This window comes from Cantharellus anzutake (assembly GCF_015039405.1).
Source record: "Cantharellus anzutake strain C23 chromosome Unknown EI90scaffold_21, whole genome shotgun sequence".
Lineage (NCBI taxonomy): Eukaryota > Fungi > Basidiomycota > Agaricomycetes > Cantharellales > Hydnaceae > Cantharellus > Cantharellus anzutake.
This window is the reverse complement of record NW_024066971.1, coordinates 635,402-656,601: the sequence shown is the minus strand read 5'-3', so window position 1 is coordinate 656,601 and position 21,200 is coordinate 635,402. Positions and strand designations below refer to the sequence as shown.

The following is a 21,200-nucleotide window of genomic DNA, read 5'->3' as shown; positions in this document are numbered from 1 at the left end:
ATACCCATTACCATTTGATTAATAGTGCGAATTTCAACATTCAACTACAGCATATCCACGAATTAAGGCTGACTAATTGTGACTTGAGAGAGATGGGTATCTGAGTGGCTTCGCTCCGTTGCTATTGCCAATCCCGTCTGTCAACCACTGAACTTTGTCCCATCCAGCATCACCATCAACAAATTGGCATTTACGACTAGTGAATTTGAGTGCGTATGCTCCTGCTCTCCGAAGGCGGGTGCACGAAGAGCAGTAGAGCATGGCCAGGGTATTACATTTGTACATTTAACGTGAGCCCTCTAGGTGACCTGACCCATTCTGCGGCATAAGTGGTTGAGAGAACAGAAGACGTATCCCACATTGGGAAATGTCGTGGTGAGACAAAGCTGGTGTCATCATTTGAGCCTGACCATCGGAAGTGCACTATCCTCTGCTCCTGATGTGAGCACGGCAGGACACAAGTGCGAGCTCCTCTAACCTGGAAAAGTGAGGACATGTTTTGATCGCTGGCCTTCGTTGGGTTGCGGGTACAGTGCCCTACTCGTCACGGCTGGAAGTTGAAGGCGAGATTTCGAGTCCGCGGAGGACAGAGCTGTCACTGGCCGTGAGGGAAGCCGTTCTTGGACGTACAATAATTCTATTCGTGATGTTGAGACACGCGTGTCGCATAGCGTGACAATTTTGATCGATCAAGTTTCAAAGAACTCAATGAAGTGCCTCGGAGGTCAGGTGGATGTATTGTTACGTATATAATCTACGGTGACCTTGATGGTCGTCCACACACTAGTGCGACATGTCGGAATTTCCAACGTGACGCAATGGCGCACGAGAGATTGTGAACAGGATGGGAATAACTAATGGGAGCTCAGGAGGTGCCGACAGGGGTTGGAACATAATTCTAGACTTTTACCCTGCGCGTTGCCTATTTGACTTCATGACGCAAATATCAATAAACAACAATCGGCTGGGCAACCGTACGATATCAAGATTGAACGTCCGTTGAATCGGCAACGCTGCACGTAATAATCATACCACTCATTTGCGCAGTGTCCACCACGTCCTTGAAGGATGGCTGGAAAGCAAGTAAGGAAGGCCACTCTTGGCTCAGAACATGAATAGGACTGACCGTGCTTAGATTGGCAAGTTTCGCCAATGGGCTGGAGAGAAGCTCGGAAGCGCGACGAACAAGGGTGCCCTCACTGAAGATTTCAAAGTGAGTCGTGCTCTTCATCGAGTTACACCTGACGTACTTATTCCATTTCCTTAGGAATTGGAGCTCGATGTCACTTTGCGAAGCGCAGGGTAGGGCCACCACATTTTCTGAATCCTCGAGCTAACATGTTTCACCCCTCAGTGTTGAAAGGTTCTAGTGGAGTTCCGACGCTCGGTGGACGTTACACTGACCCACCACACCAGACTTTCCACCGTATCTCAAGCATATATCAAGGCGCTTACCAAGAAACTTGATATTGACATCGACTCAACAAGTGGGAAGACTCTTCCTGCTGAGGCGCTCGGCCTCGTGATGATTGGTCATGGAGACGAGTTCGGCGAAGAATCTGTGTATGGTACGCCATCCAAGTATCGTACAACAGCGCCAATTTCAATCACCCATATGCATTCAGGCCAGAGCCTGGTCAAATTCGGCCGTGCTCACTGCAAGATTGCAAACATTCAGGAAGAATTTGCAAACACGTTTACATCAACTTATGTGCATAGCTTAGAAGAACAAATCGGATCTATTAAAGAGTATCAGGCTCAACGCAAGAAACTAGATTCGAGAAGGTAATGCATCTGCCCTGTCATTTCCCATGATAATATAATCTTACATCGCGACGCAGGTTGGCTCTAGACGCTTCGTTAGCTAAAGCTAGCAAGGTTAGGAAGGAAAAAGATAAAGCTGAAGCTGAACTAGAAGTCGAGGTGGCTCGGAAGCGATAGTAAGAGTTTTTAGCTTCCCCCCTGCTTGCGCTAATTCTGGGAACTATCAAGTGATGAAATCTCAGAAGAGGTTCAGGAGCGTATGGTATCGATCCAGCAGCATGAAAAGAAGCAACTGGCAGATTTGATGGACCTCTTAAAGCTGGAAATGGAGTATATTGCAGATCATCACAAAACTTTGCTGGATCTGCAGGCAGAATGGCCCGATATGTAAGCAAACATGCATTTCTTCACGGCCGTGTTACACTTTTGAATACTCCGAATCCAGCAACATGGTTTCACAGGCCCCCACTCGTCGTCCACAAGGGGGTCCCCATACGTTCACAGACCTTAAACCCAAGCGGCAAGCTAGGCGCTCTATTCATCGCAGTCCATCGTCCTCTCCGGTCAGCTACCCCTCTAATGACACTCCTCATCGACACCCCCTCGCGGAAGATCGATTCGGTTCCCAGCGTGACCGCGCTCAGTCTGTGCCGTCAAGCCTTACACGTAACCGCAGTGACAGCACAGCTACGAGCAGTGGGTACGCTAACGGTCCATCAGCCAAAATATCCAGTTGGATGGGGAGCATGACCAGCCGCAGCCGGGGGAATAGTTTGAGCAAGAAGAATTTCCAGGAACTAATGGATGATGAGCTGGAGCGTCCTAAAATGCCTCGTTCGCGCCCAGGTTCCATTCGCACCCGTAAACCGCCCCCGCCGCCACCTGATTCTGGCATCGACAGGCGTTCATCATCGAGCTCTTCGAGAAACCGTGGTCCTTATCGTCTTGTCCAGGTCCGTGCGCTGTATGACTTCTTTAGCTCTGCAAAGGGGGAGCTTGAGTTTCATAAGGGTGACATCATCACCTTGATCGATCCTTCGCTCACCAGTGAGAAACTTATGGATGAAAGTCATAATGATTGGGTGGACGGTGAGCTCAATGGGGTCACTGGCTTGATACCCCTCAGCTATACGGAGGTTGTCAAGGATGATCATGGTTCCCAGGACACACGTCCATCGCTCGACCGTTTCCATACGAAGAGTACTATCAAAGCTAATCGATCGAAAAACGTATTTTCTGATTCTGAGGACGGTGGGAACTTAACTCAAAGTGCATTGAGCGATGAAGACGAAAAATCTGCGCTCCGACCCAATGCATATGTCCAATCATCGTATTTTCTGCCAAACCCTGACTCTAAAAATCATTTGAATCGCCGAAGTACCAGTTCCCCCGAGCTTGTGCTTAGTCCTCGCGATCACTCCTCGTTCGCAGATATTTCATACCCATCATCCCCTGTTGATTCGCACCTCCAATACCACCAACAGCTCCTTATTCAACAGTTCCAGCATTCTAGTAGAAACCGTTCCGGACTTAATAAGTACACTACAGCACCTCATATTTACAGCTCCGCAGACGAAGGCGATACTCCGTCTATACATCACCAAGAGTTTGACGTCCGAGACAACCAAGATGCACTCCTTCGTGCCCCTCAGCGTCGACTCTCTGACCTTCCGCCTCTGGATCTCAATACTCTTTCTTTGAATAGGGCAAATGGCGCACAGGAACGCCCTGCGCTGGCCCTTCGCGTGAATACCTCTTACCGAAAACCACCTCCGCCTCCGCCACCTCCGTTCCGGCCCCGAGCGCCGACTCGTGCTCAGACTGTGGCGGCATTGGGCCCTCCCCCTGTTCCACCTCCACTCGGGCCTCAGCAGGTTCAAGCCGGAATCGACACAAGTGGGTCCCCCTTTGGCAATTGAGTGAGGGTTGGGTGGAAGTCCTATGTATACTTGTCTGGGTGAGTTACGTGATGATGGGTGTGGGTGTGATCGACATGTCGTACATTGGCAGTAATTGTACATTCCCAACGCTACTGTGTACATGTGTAATTTTTGTGCCATTAGTATTACAGCTCAGTTTTAGCTGCATACCTTGACTTTATAATATGTGTGAACCATTCCTTCGGCGGCTGAGACCATCAATTCTGGTGTTATGCATGTATGCTGTGTTTATGCCCCGATCAGAAGCTACCCATCGGTGAAATCCCCCAATGTTTCTTAGTGAAAGATTGATTCTGATCAGGGCAACCGGCCAGAGCTGCCAGCTGCAGTTCCCTAGGTTGAGAGAATCAGCAAAATCGAACAGCCCAGCATATATTGTAGGCTTTACTATATATGGCAGCTCGGGCCTTCCAATCGAGTGTTTATTGTTAACTACGTCGGGTTTCCAATCACTGGTCCTGCTGTCACCTAGCCCGAATCCCCGCCTTGGCTCAGATCCGCTCACGTGGGTTGGGTTGTTAAGGTCTCATCCTTCACAGGAAGGCGTCAACACTCAAGAGGTGTCCATTCCCACCTGGCAGGCAACCCCAGTCGGCTGTGGCTCTCCTTGGGACCCCGACCCCGTTCCTTCATGGCAAGCAGCACATGCGAACTGTCAATACTATAGGTCCCATGTTAAATGGAAGGGCAACTCTACCCTTCACTTTGATAAGTCGGGAACTGCCATCAGCAGGTGTTGGGGTTGTCAACTTGTTTGATGGATCGAGATCACAAGTGAAGTTCGAATCGCTCGCCACGAAGGAAGCTCTGCAGGCGGATACCTAGTTACTGTGGTATTCGCTTGCGTTAGACTCGTTTCTAACCTGCCCTTTCGCGCAGTGGTGGGCTTCGGATGCTTCTTGTGGTCAATTGCACGGTGTACATTAGCCTAAATTGGTGTTTGCCTTCACTAGCTTCAGGTCTACAGTGCCTCTATCACTATCATAGGCGGCGTGGAACTGGAGCAATTCCGCATCGCAAATTCAGTACGACATATTCGATGTGATACATTTCTTCCTTGGGAATGGAGGAGCGCCACGCGTAGGACTGGCCGTTTTCGAAGGCTCACTTGGCGGTCCCCGAGAGCCGTCCAAATTAGACTGCTCGGGTCAGCAGTCCAACTCACTCAACTAGACAGACACATCCCATCACTTGTAGCAGAGATGGCGATGCGTTGTAGGATAGAGCGGGCGATCAAGATGGATTGATTCGCGGGAAACGCAAAGTTAGCATAAAAGGCGGGGACTTGGGAGCGAATGTAGGCATTCACGGACCCCAACCTTTTTCTACGTTGTTTGTCTCATGCCTCGCTATGGCTTCACTGTCCTCTCGTACATTGCAGCCGTCCTGGTCCTCATGCCTTTCCAGTCCCACTGGCGGGCGAGGAACATTGCGACGATAGCGCTCATGGCATGGCTATTTATCGTTAACCTTTTACAAGGGACGGGCACTATAATTTGGGCGAACACTGCCAGGATCGTGGCACCGATCTATTGCGACGTTAGTGAGTTGAACCGCCAGCTCCAAGCGGCTTTGTAAGCCATTAGGAGGCTGACGGAGGCCTCGGGGCGACCGTTATAAGGTAACCTGCTGCGGGTTGCCGGTGGATGGGCGTTACCAGCAAGTGCATTATGTCTCACTAGATCTCTTGCGAATGTGGCTTCGCCAAATTATACGCCTACCGATTTGGATGGGAAGCGGAAACGTTTTTGGTTTGAGATCACGATGTGCGTCTTCATGCCCTTTGTTTACGCCGGTCTACGTAAGTTGCCTCCCGGGATTTGGATACACGCTAAAGGATCTATATGTCTAGATTACATCACCCGGGAAAATCGATTTCATATCAGTGAATCCGTCTGACCCATGCTTCGATTCACTGCTCTGACATTTTTCTGCTCTTCAGTTGAAGATTTCGGCTGTCAAGTTGATACATATTTCAGCTGGGTAGCGATCTGGCTTGTCTACATTCCGTCTCTCACTATTTCCATCATCTCGGCTGTACATGTTGGTAAGTTGCGGTTTTCGCCTAAAGGGAGTGCCAAACTCGCCAATTGGTGATAGGTATTGCGATGTACTGGCTAACGCAACGCCGTGCACAGCGCGCAGAGCTATTCTTTGTTTCCCATTCCGGACTCACTACCACCCGGTATTTCCGGCTTATGGCTCTTGGTTTGACGGAGGTCATCATTGATCTCGGTGTCAACTTATACGTCTTTATCAGCAAAATTTCGCTTAATCCCATACAACCTTGGGTGAGCTGGGAGTATGTTCGCCACCGCATCAGCACAACCTCTCAGTCCAACGACGCTTCCATCTCTCCCGGCGTAAAGCTCCGACTTGTTGCAATGTCCACTATCCCCATTACTACAGCATTCGCTTTCTTCATGTTCTTCGCGTTTGGTGAAGAGGCTGTTGCCGATTACAAGAGGAATTGGACACTGGTCAAAATTTACATTTTCCAGCTTGAACCTTCAATCACCCCTAGAGAATATAGAGGTCCCACATTTTTTCTGTGCGTACCTTTCTCCCGTGAGCAAGGATTTAAATTCGCGTGGCTAACGTTATGCCTCATTATTGAGAAACCCCGGGGAAGGTGTTAGCCCTATCGAGACGCACACTCATACACTGGAAGCTCGCGGTGTACAGTTGGGACCCGGACTCGTAGGAGATCTCGACGACGACCACAATAGCGTGTTTCTCCCTCCGTGACATCGAGGATCCAAAGCTCACTGTGCCTGATCCCAACCCCACCACAACCGCCGAACCCGTGGATCAGCGATGGCTGACAAGATTAGCGTCTCGCTATTGAGGACGTTCGCGATATGTGATAATGCTGGGAGTCAAAGTTCGATATGTATCCCGGACACACGGAACAACCAGAACCCCAACAGCAAGTCGCTGGATCGACGCCACATGCTTTATAAGCGCAATTTAAAGGAGTATCAGATGCCAGATCGTGAATGCTCAAGGCTGTTGGGTGCGAAATGATTTCTTTTGTCTTTCCCCCGTCATGTACCCATTCTATTCTACTTATCATTCCAACGAGTGTCGTGCCAGCCTCGAAGAGAAACGCGACAGCAGTGTGTGATAATGTTTTCTTACTGGCGCAAGCATCAACAAGTCACACGGAGGTACCCGGCGCGGCACCCACAAATAATGGGAACCAGACTCCACCTTGCTTTGGGGTGCCGCCATGCGAACTCACGTACTAGGACTCTGTGTGCAAGCCCTGGCATGCGCGCCCCTCGGGATCTGCACGACTATATAAGGATCAAAGTAAGATGACACCTGCTCTTGATGCCATCAGTCATCATTTCCAACACAATATGAACAGCTCGCTTTCGTGAATCAGCTTGTAAAATTGCTATGCAGCCAACAACAACTTAAGTCAGTGAGACTGGACTAGTACAGGCACGAAGGCAAAAATTGGAAAGATCAAACCTATGCACTTTCTGTTGATATGGGATACTATTGCGAGCATGTGGTTCGCCCGCAAGAATGGTTCCGATGGCCGATGACCGAATAACACGTCCCGAGCCGTTGCTTATTTTCAGCGAAGTCGGTGGAATTAATAAAGAATATTTAATCCTTGTCGATAGCAAACAGCACACACAGATCCGATTGCTGGGGGACGCAGGAGAATATTGATTTATATAGTTCATCCTCAGAACTGCATGTATCACCCAACTATTTTTCTCCAAGTTGTTTGTTTGCTATTTACTCTAGGCATTTTGCCTGTAAACTGCACGCTCATATCCATCTCCTCTGTTTGTTGGTGTCAGTGTCCACCATGAGTTGATGCAGGTGGAACTAATAATGAAGAAATTGGTTGGGTTTCCTTTTCTCATCCGCTTTCGTTCAGAAGAGATCCGCACGTCAATAGAAGCTCTCAGTTAAACATATTGATCCATCTTCGCTTCAGTCTCTCTACTCCCTAAGAGGGGCCGGCCAGGGCATGCCGATATGATGGTGATGCAAGCTTGCAGCCGCGCTCTTCGAAAAGAAGGGGTGCCCCTAGGATTGTAGTGCAACTAGCAAGTTTGAAGTGGTTCCTTTGTCCCTCGAGATGTTAGGATCTTGATTGGTGTCATGAAATATCTGATTCGAAGCAACAGGACACAATTTAAACATGTGGCGCTGAAATGGAAGGGGGAAAGGAGACAGACAACGGAGATTATATCAGAGGCCTTTAGCCATTGGAGAAAGCAGGGAACATGTGATATGGGGGATGGCTATATTGGAAAGCACAGTTTGGGGGCGGTTGAGTAGGGCTAAGTGGCCGATATCTAAGCAAAAAAACTCCGAGTGTTCCAAGCCTAATTTGCGCGCGATGTTGATTTATAAGATCGATTACCATCAAAGCTTAGGGGAAGCCCCTGGGTTGATTCCCGAGGCCAATGTTGGTAATGAGATGTGAATGTCGTCGGCATTTATCGATGCGCGCTGGCGTGGGTGTGACGTAGCAGGTATGAGGAATGTGGGGGGAGGCACGGCTAATGGAGGATGAATGAGTTCGGTGGGCTTGGGGTTTTCAATGTCTGCGAGAGACACAAAGTCGCTGTCATCATCATCGTGACAATTCATACCCCTCCTTGACCCAGACTTCGACTGGGTACTACCATCCAACGCTGTGTGAGCAGGCATCTCGTGCTTCCTATCATCGACGCCACTCGATTTTCTGCACAACGTCAGGCCTTAAGCATTCACTTCCAGAAAAGCAACGTACTTGGCAGGAATCCGAACAATCGTGTGTTCATGTCCCATAACTGTGGCAGGACGGCCCATTCGGAAAATGTGAGTCTTGATCCAGGCCCAAAATTTCTTGTAGTCCGCAATCGCCTCTCGACCAAACCCAAAGATACAAAAGAATGCGAAACCCGAGTTAATGGGGATAGTGAATATCACGGTATTAAATGTCTTTATCTGCGGAGTCATGCTAGCGTTGGTGGCCTTCCCGATTACACCATAGTGGTAGTGAACTCGTGCCCAGCTGACTGAATGTTCTATACCGCCCAACTTCAAATCGGTAATGAGGACATATAAGTTCATCCCGAGATCGGTGGCAACCTCTGCCAAACCGAGAGCCATAAGTCGGATATATTGGCCTCTAGTGAGCCCAGAAGGCGAATCAGTAAGCAACCTGCGGCATGTCACGCTGTATCGCGCCAGCCGATACATTGCAATACCTGGGATGGATGGTCAAAATCCGATTCTTGCGCCCCAGTGAAGACATGAGGCGTACCAACATAGACTGAGGAGATGAAGGAAAGGGCAACAGAAGAAGCATATACGAGACAGATTGCTACCCAATTGAAGTATGTATCAGGCTGACAACCAAAATCCTCCACTAAGGATTGAGTGGGATGTGAGAATGGTTCTTCAAGTCATGGGTCAGATGCACCCACAGATGTCGAACCTATCGCCCTGCACAACATAATCTATCCATAATACTGAGCACGCTGCAGTGGAACCAGACTCAAGATATAACTCACGAAGGCCAGCGTAAACGAATGGCAAAAAGACACACATCGTCATCTCGAACCAGAAACGTTTTCGTTTTTCTCTGAGGCCACTAATAGCATGGGTTGGGGAAGTTATACTCGCAAGATATCGTGTGAGACAGACAGCACTTGCTGGTAACCCCCACATAGCAGCAACCCACAGTAAGTTGCCTTGCAAGAACCAACGACAAAGTCCTCCGTCAGCCTCTCAAGCACCAATCTGAGGCTGATCATTCTTACCAATGTCACAATAAACCGGCGCCACAACCCTTACGTTATTTGCCCAAATTATCGTGTTTGTCCCGCGGTAAACATTGAGTATGAACAACCACGCTATGATTGATAAAACTGAAATGTTCCCCGCCCGCCATTGCGAAGGTGATGGTATTATAACCAACACAGCTGCGATGTATGAGAGAGCTGTGAGCCGGTAGCGAGCCATTAGGAGACAAATGCGATATGAGAAGAGTTTGTGTACAGGAAGAAACAAGTTGGAAGGGAGGGGGGATGAATTTACGGGAGGAAGTACGTTGTATGGTTAAACATTTTCTAGTAGGCTTGCCCGTAAAGATTGGACAAGGACATGAGGACCGGCGCTCCTCATATCCCAATAATCAATATGTTCCTTCTTCAGCTGGAGAGGGGGTACTTCATCACCGCCAATGGCAATGGAGACTCATTCACCAATATCACAATATGAGTTAAGGCACCATCCACCGCCGTCGCTGGATTCGGGTGATCCCTCAAGCCACACGAAGGCAGTCGAGTCCCACGATACGTTATGACACTGTCCTGCTCGGCCATGAACGCAACACCGCCGCCTCTGCTTTCAGTTTTCTGAACTCCCACGTAGTGTGATCGAGGCGGCTGAGCAGTCGTTGGCAGTGTGGCACGTTGTATAAGCCAAGGAAGGCCATCAACTCCCGTTTGTCGTTACCAGCCCGAGTAGCTGGGCTCCAGATATTGCTACTTCGGGCCACATGTAGAGTCGCACTGGTTTGATTCCACACCTTCCTGTAACGACCAAAATGTGACAAAGTTCTCATCTCAGTTCGATTCCCACACTCACGTGAATTAACGGCCGTCTAGAATCACCGGGTATCAAAGACAGAATTGATAATCATCATCAAGCCGCCACAACACTACCAACATGACCCCCCTGCACGCCGCAGACACAGCTTTTCAGCATGGGCCGGCGCACCCTGTGCTCGTAGGCTTTTTTATCTTGCGTTGGCGAGAAGGCGGAAATGTGTGCGGGTGAGCTTGAAAGAGATAAGAGCGAGCATCAAATAAATCAGTTGGATCCCCTTAATTTCTCCAGCCCATCCCGTTCGCGTATCAGCACAAGCTCTTAGATAGGTTGACCCATTTTTCGCCAAACATTGATCAAGTTCCCATTCGATTTTCGGCTCCTTGATGAGAGGGCCCGGCCATATGCCGATATAATAGCGATGTAATCGGCACTAGGAGTGCTGCCCCGCCGTCTGAAAGGAGTTTGGTCCTCGAGATATCAAGAAAGACCCATCAGCTTCAAATTTGATTTGATGATTCAAAGCAAGAGCATGCAGTTCTGACACGTCCCAGGGAGACAGGAAGCAAAAATTATGGCAATGAACAACGCAGTTCTCCAACGATTCAAGAATGCAGAGACCATAGAGTTCCTGTGGCATGGGGGGTGAAAAGAAATATAGACCACATCACGCCGGAAACAGGAGGGGGGCTAATTGATGGATGTTCAAGGCGAATATAGACAACGAGCCTGAGAGGGTATGAAGCGCAATTACTTTTGTTGATCTACAAGATCCACTGCAGTCAGACCTCAGAGCAGCCCCCGCGCTGTTTCTCGATGCCGTTGTTGATAACGATATATGGATCTCGTCGACATTCATCGATGCGCCGAGTCGATGTGGACGCAATGCAGCAGGCATGAGGGATATGGGGGACGAGTGAACTCGCTGCCACCATCACCACCATCACACCTCATTTCCCTCCCCGACTCAGAAGTCAATTCGATACTTTGATCCTCCGCTATGGACGCAGATATCGTGTACTTGTTGATAGGACCATCGACGCCCCCAGATTTTCTGTGAAATGTCAGCTTCAAGCCCTTACGCATTTGCTTTCAGAGAGCAACATACCCAACGGAACTTTGGGGAGTTGTGTGTTCATACTCCCCGACCATGCTGGAACGGTCGATCCGGAAAATGTGGAACTTGACCCAAGCCCAAAGTCTTTTGTAATCGGCAATCGCCTCTTGACCAAATGCAAAGAGGAAAAAAAATGCGAAAGCCGAGGTGATGGGAATAGTGGATGCGACGATATTGGCAATCTTTGCCTCTGGAGTCATGATAGCGTTGGTGAACCCCCTTATTTGGCCATAATCGGCGTGAACATATGTCCAGCTAACCGAAGGTTGTATATGTACAAGCTTCAAATCGCTAATGAGGACAAATAGGTTCATACCGAGATCGGTGACGACCTCTACCAAACCGAGAGCCATAAATCGGAGGTATTGAACATTAGTGAGGCCAGAGGGTGAATCAGCGAGCAGCCTGCGACATGTCGCGCGGTATCGCACTAAACGATACACCGCAATACCTGGCATGTATGATCAGTCCGATTCTTGAGGGACAGTAACGAGATGAGTCGTACCAACATAGACTGCGGAGATGAACGAAAGGGCGACGGAAGGAGCATATACGAGCCAGATTGCTAGCCAATTGAGGTATATGTGAGGCTGGCAACCAAGATCCTCCACTAAAGAGTTTTTGGAGGGGAAGGGAATGTGAGAATAGCTCTTCGAGTCATGGGTCAGATCCACCCACGAATATCGAATCGACGACCCTCCACAACATAATCTATCCATAATACTGAGCACGCTGCAGTAAAACCAGACTCAAGATATAACTCACGAAGGCCAGTGTAAACGAATGACAAAAAGACACACATCGTCATCTCGAACCAGAAACGTTTTCGTTCCTCTTTAAGGGCGATAATAGCATGGGTTGGAGAAGTCACACTCGCAAGATATCGTGTGAGACAGACAGCGCTTGCTGGTAATCCCCACATAGCAGCAACCCACAATAAGTTGCCTTGCAGGAACCAACGACAAAGTCCTCCGTCAGCCTCTCAAGCACCAATCTGAGGCTTATCATTCTCCTCACCAATGTCACAATAAACCGGCGCCACAACTCTTACGTTATTTGCCCAAATTATCGTGTTTGTCCCGCGGTAAACATTGAGTATGAACAACCACGCTATAATTGATAAAATTGAAATGTTCCCCGCCCGCCACTGCGAAGGCGATGGTATTATAACCAACACAGCTGCGATGTATGAGAGGGCTGTAAGCTCGTAGCGCGCCATTTGGAAACAAAGAGGGGCTTGCTCACCATCATCCTCCACCCAACCTCCTCGGTTATTTGAACACTTTCAAGCTCAAATATACCGTGACTGATGTGCCTGAAGAGTCGATGTGCAAGTGAAGATAGGCCATTCAGTGATTTACCTGGGACGCCGCCGCGTTCAGTACAGCTTCCTTTATCAAGTGTCTGGCTCTCGTGACCTCTGCATGTTGCAATTTCTCGGTGTTGTGTAGCCGATCTTCGGGCAAGGCTGAGCTCAAGGTGCGCCGCTCCAGGTCCCTGTGCAGAACTCAGCTTTTCTAGTATGGCTTTGCCTTTACATTCCCATTTTTGAGGGGAACATCTTGTCGTAGATTTTCGTTGAGGACTACCCGTAGGGTACGAATGTTGTGTTATACGATGATGATTATTCTATGCTGACAAGTTAAGAGATATAGTTTCGTCGAAACCAGCGCAAAGTATAGTATCAAAGGGCCCTTTTGCGAACTAGTACGACCCTCCACCGCGGCTTCTTTGCCCCGACGACCGCGGTCCGCATGCAGACCTCCTCTTTCGTCTTGAAGGAGGCCTAATATTTACACATTGGTTAAAGCACACAAAGCAAATGTCGTGCGATCCCTCGCAACTCCGTCTAAAGATGCAGTCAATCATCCCGAAACAATCGAATTGGGTGATGCGTTAGACCCTCGTTTACCGTGCTGATCAGTCCCATTGCATGCATCGATCGATGGGCTGCGACTGAGCAGTCATTGGCAGTGTGGCACGTTGCATAAGCCAAGGAAGGCCATCAACTCCCATTTATCGTTACCAGCCCGAATGGCTAGGCTCTAGATATTGCTACTTCGGTCCACACGTGGAGTCGCATTGGTTTGATTCTATCAAGACAACAATCATCATCAAGCCGCCACAACACTCCTTGCAACGCCGCAGACACAGCTTTTCAGTCTATCAACTATGGACCCGGTGCACCCTGCGCTTGTAGGCTTTTATATTGCGCTGGCGAGAGGCGGAAATGTGTGCAAGTGAGGGCCCCAAAGCTTGAAAGAGATAAGAGCGAGCATCAAATAAACCAGTCGGATCCCCTTAATTTCTCCAGCCCGTCCCGTTCGCGTATCAGCACAAGCTCTTAGATAGGTTGAGCCATTTTGCACCAAACATTGACCAAGTTCCCATTCGATTTTCGGCTCCTCGATGAGAGGGCCCGGCCAGGATATGCGGATATAATAGCGATGTAATCGGCGCTAGGAGTGCTCCTCCGCCGTCCGAAAGGAGCCGGGGCTAATTTGTTCCTCAAGATATCAAGAAAGACCGATTAGCTTCAAATTTGATTTGATAATTCAAAACAACGCAGTCCTTCAACGATTCAAGAATGTAGAGATCATAGAGCTCGGGGGATAGAAAGAGAAATACAGACCACACCACGCCGGAAACCCTCATCTGAAGCGCAGTTTGCGGGTTTGTTAGAAGGGGAGGGGGGGCTAATTGATAGATGTTCAAGAAGAATATAGGCAATGAGTTTGAGAGGGTGTTACTTTTGTTGATCTACAAGATTCACTGCCGTCAGACCTCAGAGCAGGCCCCCGCGCTGTTTCTCGATGCCGTTGTTGATAACGATATATGAATCTCGTCGACATTCATCAATGCGCCGAGTCGATGTGGGCGTAATGCAGCGGGCATGAGGGATATGGGGGGACGAGTGAACTCGCTATCACCACCACCACCATACCTCATTTCCCTCCCCGACTCAGAAGTCAATTCGACACTCTGATCCTCCGCTGTGGACACAGATATCGCGTACTTGTTGATAGGACCATCAGCGCCCCCAGATTTTCTGTGAAATGTCAGCTTCAAGCCCTTCCGCATTTGCTTTCAGAAAGCAACATACCCAACGGAACTTTGGGGAGTTGTGTGTTCATGCTCCCCGACCATGCTGAAACGGTCGATCCGGAAAATGTGGAATTTGACCCAAGCCCAAAGTCTTTTGTAATCGGCAGTCGCCTCTTGACCAAATGCAAAGAGGAAAAAAAATGCGAAAGCCGAGGTGATGGGAATAGTGGATGCGACGATATTGACAATCTTTACCTCTGGAGTCATGCTAGCGTTGGTGAATCCCCTCATTTGGCCATAATCGGCGTGAACATATGCCCAGCTAACCGAAGGTTGTATATGCACAAGCTTCAAATTGTTAATGAGGACATATAGGTTCATACCGAGATCGGTGACGACCTCTATCAAACCGAGGGCCATAAGTCGGAGGTATTGAACAGTAGTGAGGCCAGAGGGTGAATCAGCGAGCAGCCTGCGACATGTCGCGCGGTATCGCACCAACCGATACATCGCAATACCTGGCATGGATGATCAGTCCGATTCTTGAGGAGCAGTGGCGAGATGAGTCGTACAAACATAGACTGCGGAGATGAACGAAAGGGCAACGGAAGGAGCGTATACGAGCCAGATTGCTAGCCAATTGAAGTATATGTGAGGCTGACAACCAAGGTCCTCCACTAAGGATTTTTTGGAGAGGAAGGGAATGTGAGAATGGCTCTTCAAGTCATGGGTCAGATCCACCCACGAATATCGAATCGACGACCCTCCACAACATAATCTGCCCATAAGACTCAGCGCGCTACCCAGTAAAACCAGACTAAATGTATAACTCACGAAGACCAGCAAAAACGAAGGGTAAAACAACACACATCGTCATCTCGAACCAGAAACGTTTTCGTTCCTCTTTAAGAGCGATAATAGCATGAGTTGGAGAAGTCACACCCGCAAGATATCGTGTGAGACAGACAGCGCTTGCTGGTAACGCCCATATAGCAGCAACCCACAGCAGGGTGCCTTGCAGGAGCCCAATGAGTCCTCCGTCAGCTCTTCAAGCACGGATTCGAGGCTGGCCACTGTTCTCCTCACCGATGTCACAATAGACTGGCGCCACAATTCTTATGTTATTTGCCCAAATTATCGTGTTTATGCCCCGGTAAACGTTGAGTATGAACAACCACGCTATGATCGATAAAATTGAAATGTTCCCCGCCCGCCACTGCGGAGGCAATGGTATGATAACCAACACAGCTGCGATGTATGAGAGGGCTGTAAGCTCGTAGCGCGCCATTCGGAAACAACTGAGAGGGGCTTGCTCACCATCATCCCGCCCCGACCTCCTCAGTTATTTGAACACTTCCAAACCGTGACTGATATGCCTGAAGAGTCGTTGTGCAAGTGAAGAAAGGCCATTCAAAGTTGACCACTGTTTACCTTGGCGTTCACTAGCACAGCTCCCTTTGTCAAGTGTCTGGCTCTCGTGACCGCTTGCACTTGCAATTTCTCGGTATTATCTTCGGGCAAGGCTGAGTTCAATCAAAGTTGCGCCGCTCCAGGTACTTGTGCGGAATTCAGCTTTTCTAGTAATGGCTTTGCCTTCACATTTCCATTTTTGTGGAGAACATCTTGTCGTTTGATTTTTCGTTGAGGACTCCCCGTAAGGTTCTATTCCAATAGAGGCTGGTAACCTGCCTACCGTAGGGTCTTCTTTGCGTCTGTGGAGCATGCATGCACGGTGACACATGCAATCCTCTGAGTCGTTTGCGTTTTCGTTCAACCATCATTGCCTTTAAATATTGTTCTCTATCTCAAAGTAGGAATGTTATACGATGACGATTATTCTATGTTGACAAGATATATCGACCTTGAAGCCCGGGCGTGTGGTGACAATGGAGGGTCGGTCCTTGGAACAGCAGTGAGGGGGGGGGTGTATATAATTTCATCGAAACCAGCGCAAAGTATAGTATCAATGGCAGTGTCGAAGAGCGGGCCCGTCGATGGCCGGCTTGCCACCCCAACGCTGCAGACTAAGGGGTCCACATGTACATACCCCTCCACCGCGACTTCTTTTAGGCAGGACTCCAGCCTCTATGGCGACTTCTTTGCCTCGACGATCGGACCTCGATCCTTCTCTTGCCTATTTACAAATTGGTTAAAGTACACAAACGCAAATGCATGCATCGATCGATGGGCTGGAAGCATAAGGGATCGATGGCACTACGATGCGCGCTTACCATACGACCATACGAGCGGGCTGTGACGGCATGGGCAGGAGAGAAAAAAATTGTTATTTAATGGAGGTACGAGATTAAAGCTTTATCTTATGCGCCGTACCCGCTGTCGGCCTTACGCATACTGTGCCTAGGTTACAGTCATGCCGATTCAGGTTTATTGGCGCTGCATTCCTGGGTCGATTTCTTTGGACGAATCCTGTGCGTGTTCTTCGTCCGCCTATGCTACAGGGCTCTAGCCCTCTTTTACCTCATCCTCTGCTGAAGACGTTTTCCTTGTTTTCCTTCCTTAGTCTCATTCCTTTGGCCTGTGAGCTGTTTTTTGTCAAAGTTTTTGCTTGTCTTCCTTAAGCTGGGGGTCGGCAACAAGGTTGTGACCTTGTGATGTTTACATAAGCTGTCATATCCGTGCATACCCGACCCCGACCTGACTTCCAGACCTCCACCCTCTTCACCTCCAGAGTCATAACCTACCGCTGCCGTTCCGATACTCACCCTCGGTCCTGGCAACTGTCACGGCCGTGCATTCCGGCCCATTAGCCGCCCGTCCCGATGCCGCCCGAGCCCGTTACCGCTATGCGAGCGTGAGCGCGAGCCCCGACCTCAGCCCTATCCTCCCTGAGGACCCCCTGCTCACTTCCCCGCTTGGCCCTAGGCTCCCCTGCACCTGGCCGACTCCCCCACAGCCACACCGACCTCCCTGCCCCGAGTCCGCCTCTGGTACCGACCTAGCGTGACTCCGCGACATCGCCTACTCCGCTATGATACCATCGCCGCTATCGTGGCCCTACACCCCTTCGTTTATTTATCTGTTATTGTTTGTTTTGACCCTCGGTCATTGCCGGCCGCGGTGTGGCCAACCCCGCTCTTTGTTCCTATTTGCTTCCGGACCCTTCGGCCTTCGGCCCGGGTCCGCTTCTATTCATTTCACCTTCATATATATATCCTGTATACTACATTATAGTACCTTAGCTCTAATATCGATTTGACCACGACCCCTAAGTCCTGACCCCAACAAGGCAGCCCCAGTAAGTTCGAAATGAGGGCCAAGAGACAACTAGGGGGCACAGCACTCCCTTTAGAGTTGCTGAGGCCAAATGCCCTACCCTCGGGCCTTGTCTGAGGCATCGCGGCCATCGCGGCCCTTAGCGGTCCGCATCGGCGACCTTCGGTGCCCGACCCCGGATCAGTATCTAACAGCAACACACCTCCTCCTTACCTCTCCGACCCTATCTCCGTCCGCTCCGATACTCATCTCGGACCGAACACCACCCCTCTCGCCACCCTCCTACTACTCCGCTCCCCCTTCACAACACCTCCACCCTCCCGTCATCCTCCTACGCTTCCCCCGTCCGCTCCGATACTCACCTTCGGACCTGACTACTCTTCTTCCGCCACTCCTCCTCCCTTACCTTTCCCCTCTCTCCTCCCTCTGTTACTCCTCCGCCACCCTTCCGCCAAGTTACGACCTTCCACCGCTGTTCCGTACTTCGCACTTGGACACCGCTCGTACCTTACTCCGAGCCTCCATCATAGTCCCTACCTCGGACTTTGACTCCACCTTGGTCTTAGTCCATTGCATTGGTGACCTCATACTACGTAAACACCATTGCCAATATCCCTCGGACTTTCAACCCCGCCTCCGTAACCTCCGTAAGCTCCGCAACCCCCGAGCTTCACGGATCACCTTCGGCCCTCTCGCCGCTTGTAATGTATTTCTCGCGTTTTCCCCTCACCCCTATTTGGACTACTGCTTCTTCCTATTCTAGCCAGTTAGTCATCATCCCCACTTCCCCTCATCCTCCTGCCCCTCTGGGCCTCGCCCTCCCTACCTCCTTTCAGATGTATCACAGGTCCTGCCTTATGACCTTCGGTACCTCTCCGCTCCTTCTACCCTTTGTTCCCGTTCGGACGTCTTCGTTCCGATTCGGTTACCCTTTGTTTTCCTTGTGCTTTTGCCCCTTCCATTATATATATCGGCGCTTGTACATACTCGTTTTGGTTTAGTCCGAAATCGACCTGAAATGCCCCCAAGAGACTTCCTGCTCACCTACTGTGAAATTAAGGACCAAATGGACAAACAGCAATGGCACAGCGCTCTGCTTGAGTCGCTGAGGCCAAGGTCCCTCCACGCTAAGTCTCCGATTCCACTCCGGAGTCGTCTGTTTCCGCCCGTTCTAACATAAGCGAAACTTGGCTCGATCATGGCCGCGCTGTCCTCCCTCTCCCAAGACCTCATCCTTAGGTTGCAAAGTATGTTAAAACTCGGTGAACAAGAACAAAATGTTGATCGTTGGTTATCTACCTGAAAAAATGACTAGGTCTTTGAGCCGTGTGTAATCAAGCATGATCACTCTCAATCTCCATCCATGCAGTTGCTGGAGCTGAGTACTTGCTGGCTATTCGTGTAAGTACTTCCTTCTGCCCTTCAATTAAATGGTAAACAACAAGTTGAAAACAAAAGCGCAAAGCGCAAAAACAAAGAGTCCAAGAGGTTTGCTGCCGTTTGTACCTCAAAGCGCCCCTCCCCTTCCCAAAGCGTGAATGTCCAGCCCGGGTGACTCCCTTGACCACCAGTGGGGTTGGGCTGCAACTTCTAACACTCCCCCACAGTCCAACGTCCACGCATCTATCTAGGCCACGAACTCCATCCCAAGCATCAGGCAGAAGCGATCGTGCTTTGCCTTGACTAAGGACTTCGTAAGTATGTCGGCCGCCATATCATTCGTTCCAATAAGCTTCAAATCAACCGTTCCATCCGCAACACATTCCCGTATGAAATGATACCTGACGTCGATACTTTTGGTTGCGGCGTGATTGACGGGGTTTCGAGCGAGTAGGTTTGCAGCTCGGTTATCAATGTGTAACGTGGTTGAGCCGGGCATTCCTTCATGTAATTCCTCCAGGAGGCGTCGAAGCCAGACTACTTCTTTGGCTGCTTCGGCTGCTGCAACGTACTCCGCGTGTGTTGAGGATGATGCTACGCCAGCTTGCTGCTTTGACATCCACGAAACCACTCCCCCAGATAAAAGAAAGGCATATCCGGATACTGACTTTCTGTTTACCACGTCGTTCGCCCAATCTGCATCGGTGTAGCCTACGAGGTCCCCACTCCCGGCTGTATATACTATCCCTTGGTTCATAGTCCCCGCAAGATATTTCATTATGTGCCTAAGTCCCTCGATGTGTTCTTGTCCGAAGGTCGATGCAAATGGCGCCAGCGCTCTCACGGATGCGCAGATGTCTGGACGGGTTCCTAGAGCAGCATACATGAGAGATCCGATGACTTCGAGGAAGGGGTACGAGGAAACTCTCAAATGGTCTTCCGTTGGTACCGGTTTGTAGTGTATCCCAGCGGGTAATGGCGTGGTGCATGGCGCGCAGTCTGTCATGTCGAAACGAGCGAGAATATCCTTGATATACTGCGACTGGTCAATCGATAGCGTGCCGGCCGATATGTCTTGGTGAACTCGGATCCCCAGGATCCATGATGCTTCCCCTTTGCTTGAGACTTTGAAACGGTCCCCGATGGTGTCTTGGATAGATGTAAGCAGTTTCTCGTCGTTTCCAGCAAGGAGTTTGTCGTCAACGTAGACAGGAATGATTACAATGGATCGTCCTCGTTTGAATACGAAGACCGAGTGGTCAGCATGTGTTCGACGAAATCCAAGGTGAATCAAGAAGTCATGTAAGGTTGCGTACCACTCCCGTCCAGCTTGCTTCAATCCATAGAGCCCCTTCTTAAGTTTTGCAACCATTTGTTCCCTCCCCTTTTCCTCATATCCCTTCGGTTGACGCATGTATATATCTTCCGAGAGCACCCCGTTGAGATATGCCAATTTGATATCCATCTGGCGGACTCTCCAACCGTGACGGGCACATATGGCAAGAAAAACGCGTAGGGAGGCTGATTTCACAACGGGGGCGAACGTCTCTGAGTAATCGATCCCCTCCCGTTGACCAAAGCCTTGAGCCACCAGACGAGCCTTAAAACGGGTTACCTTTCCATCAGCGCCACGCTTCTTGGCGAGCACAAATCGACAGCCGATGACGTTACGGATACTTGGAGATGGGTCAACCAGATCCCAGGTGCTGGCGTCCCGGATGGCAGCAAGCTCTTCTAGCACGGCGGCATGCCATTGGTCCCGCTCGGGGCCAGCCAACGCATCCCGCAAGGTCGGAGTGTCTGGCAGATCAGCGTCTTTATCTAATATGGGGTTCACCAGATGGGCCTCATCCAACACAATATCCAGGACATCTTCCATGGTGACAGTCGCCGCAATCGGTACCTCATTCAGGAAGTCTTCATACACATTGGCAATCAGGTCCTTGCGCCGGCCATGTGCACCATAGTCTGATGGGTCGAAGCGATGAGGTGGACGTCGTTCCCTCTGTGGTCGAGCAGTGGGCTGGGTGGCAGCGGGAGGTACAGTAGGGGGTACAGGCGGAGATGTGGGTCTGGAAGATGCCGCCTCAGTCAGGTGATCTGGGTCATCTGACTCATCACCAGAATCGTCATGTGCCCTTGACTCAAAG

The 21,200-nt window shown here is 50.0% G+C and overlaps 5 protein-coding genes across 5 annotated transcripts; 2 read left to right on the top strand and 3 right to left on the bottom strand.

Moving 5' to 3' along the window:
* Window positions 1-1,068: 1,068 nt before the first annotated feature.
* On the top strand, window positions 1,069-3,683 carry EI90DRAFT_3123080 (uncharacterized protein; the record flags this gene model as incomplete). The annotated part of the gene is made up of 9 exons (XM_039063567.1): window positions 1,069-1,083; window positions 1,136-1,213; window positions 1,268-1,302; window positions 1,355-1,363; window positions 1,417-1,568; window positions 1,626-1,785; window positions 1,842-1,940; window positions 1,993-2,151; window positions 2,210-3,683. The coding sequence occupies 9 exons, from the start codon at window positions 1,069-1,071 to the stop codon at window positions 3,681-3,683; spliced, it is 2,181 nt and encodes a 726-aa protein (XP_038916544.1).
* Window positions 3,684-5,045: 1,362 nt separating this feature from the next.
* Window positions 5,046-6,343, top strand: EI90DRAFT_2919133 (GPCR fungal pheromone mating factor; the record flags this gene model as incomplete). Its single annotated transcript, XM_039054691.1, has 5 exons — window positions 5,046-5,247; window positions 5,326-5,505; window positions 5,557-5,589; window positions 5,647-5,751; window positions 5,805-6,343. 5 exons carry the CDS (start codon window positions 5,046-5,048, stop codon window positions 6,341-6,343), a joined length of 1,059 nt encoding a protein of 352 aa, XP_038916543.1.
* Window positions 6,344-8,099: 1,756 nt separating this feature from the next.
* EI90DRAFT_3123078 (uncharacterized protein) lies at window positions 8,100-9,686 on the bottom strand (the record flags this gene model as incomplete). Its single annotated transcript, XM_039063566.1, has 6 exons — window positions 8,100-8,421; window positions 8,470-8,929; window positions 8,986-9,090; window positions 9,149-9,181; window positions 9,236-9,415; window positions 9,485-9,686. 6 exons carry the CDS (start codon window positions 9,684-9,686, stop codon window positions 8,100-8,102), a joined length of 1,302 nt encoding a protein of 433 aa, XP_038916542.1.
* Window positions 9,687-11,366: 1,680 nt separating this feature from the next.
* On the bottom strand, window positions 11,367-12,610 carry EI90DRAFT_2919365 (GPCR fungal pheromone mating factor; the record flags this gene model as incomplete). The annotated part of the gene is made up of 5 exons (XM_039054707.1): window positions 11,367-11,842; window positions 11,897-12,001; window positions 12,070-12,102; window positions 12,157-12,336; window positions 12,409-12,610. 5 exons carry the CDS (start codon window positions 12,608-12,610, stop codon window positions 11,367-11,369), a joined length of 996 nt encoding a protein of 331 aa, XP_038916541.1.
* A 1,868-nt stretch (window positions 12,611-14,478) lies between these two features.
* On the bottom strand, window positions 14,479-15,724 carry EI90DRAFT_2919189 (GPCR fungal pheromone mating factor; the record flags this gene model as incomplete). The annotated part of the gene is made up of 5 exons (XM_039054696.1): window positions 14,479-14,954; window positions 15,009-15,113; window positions 15,182-15,214; window positions 15,271-15,450; window positions 15,523-15,724. The coding sequence occupies 5 exons, from the start codon at window positions 15,722-15,724 to the stop codon at window positions 14,479-14,481; spliced, it is 996 nt and encodes a 331-aa protein (XP_038916540.1).
* Window positions 15,725-21,200: the final 5,476 nt, after the last annotated feature.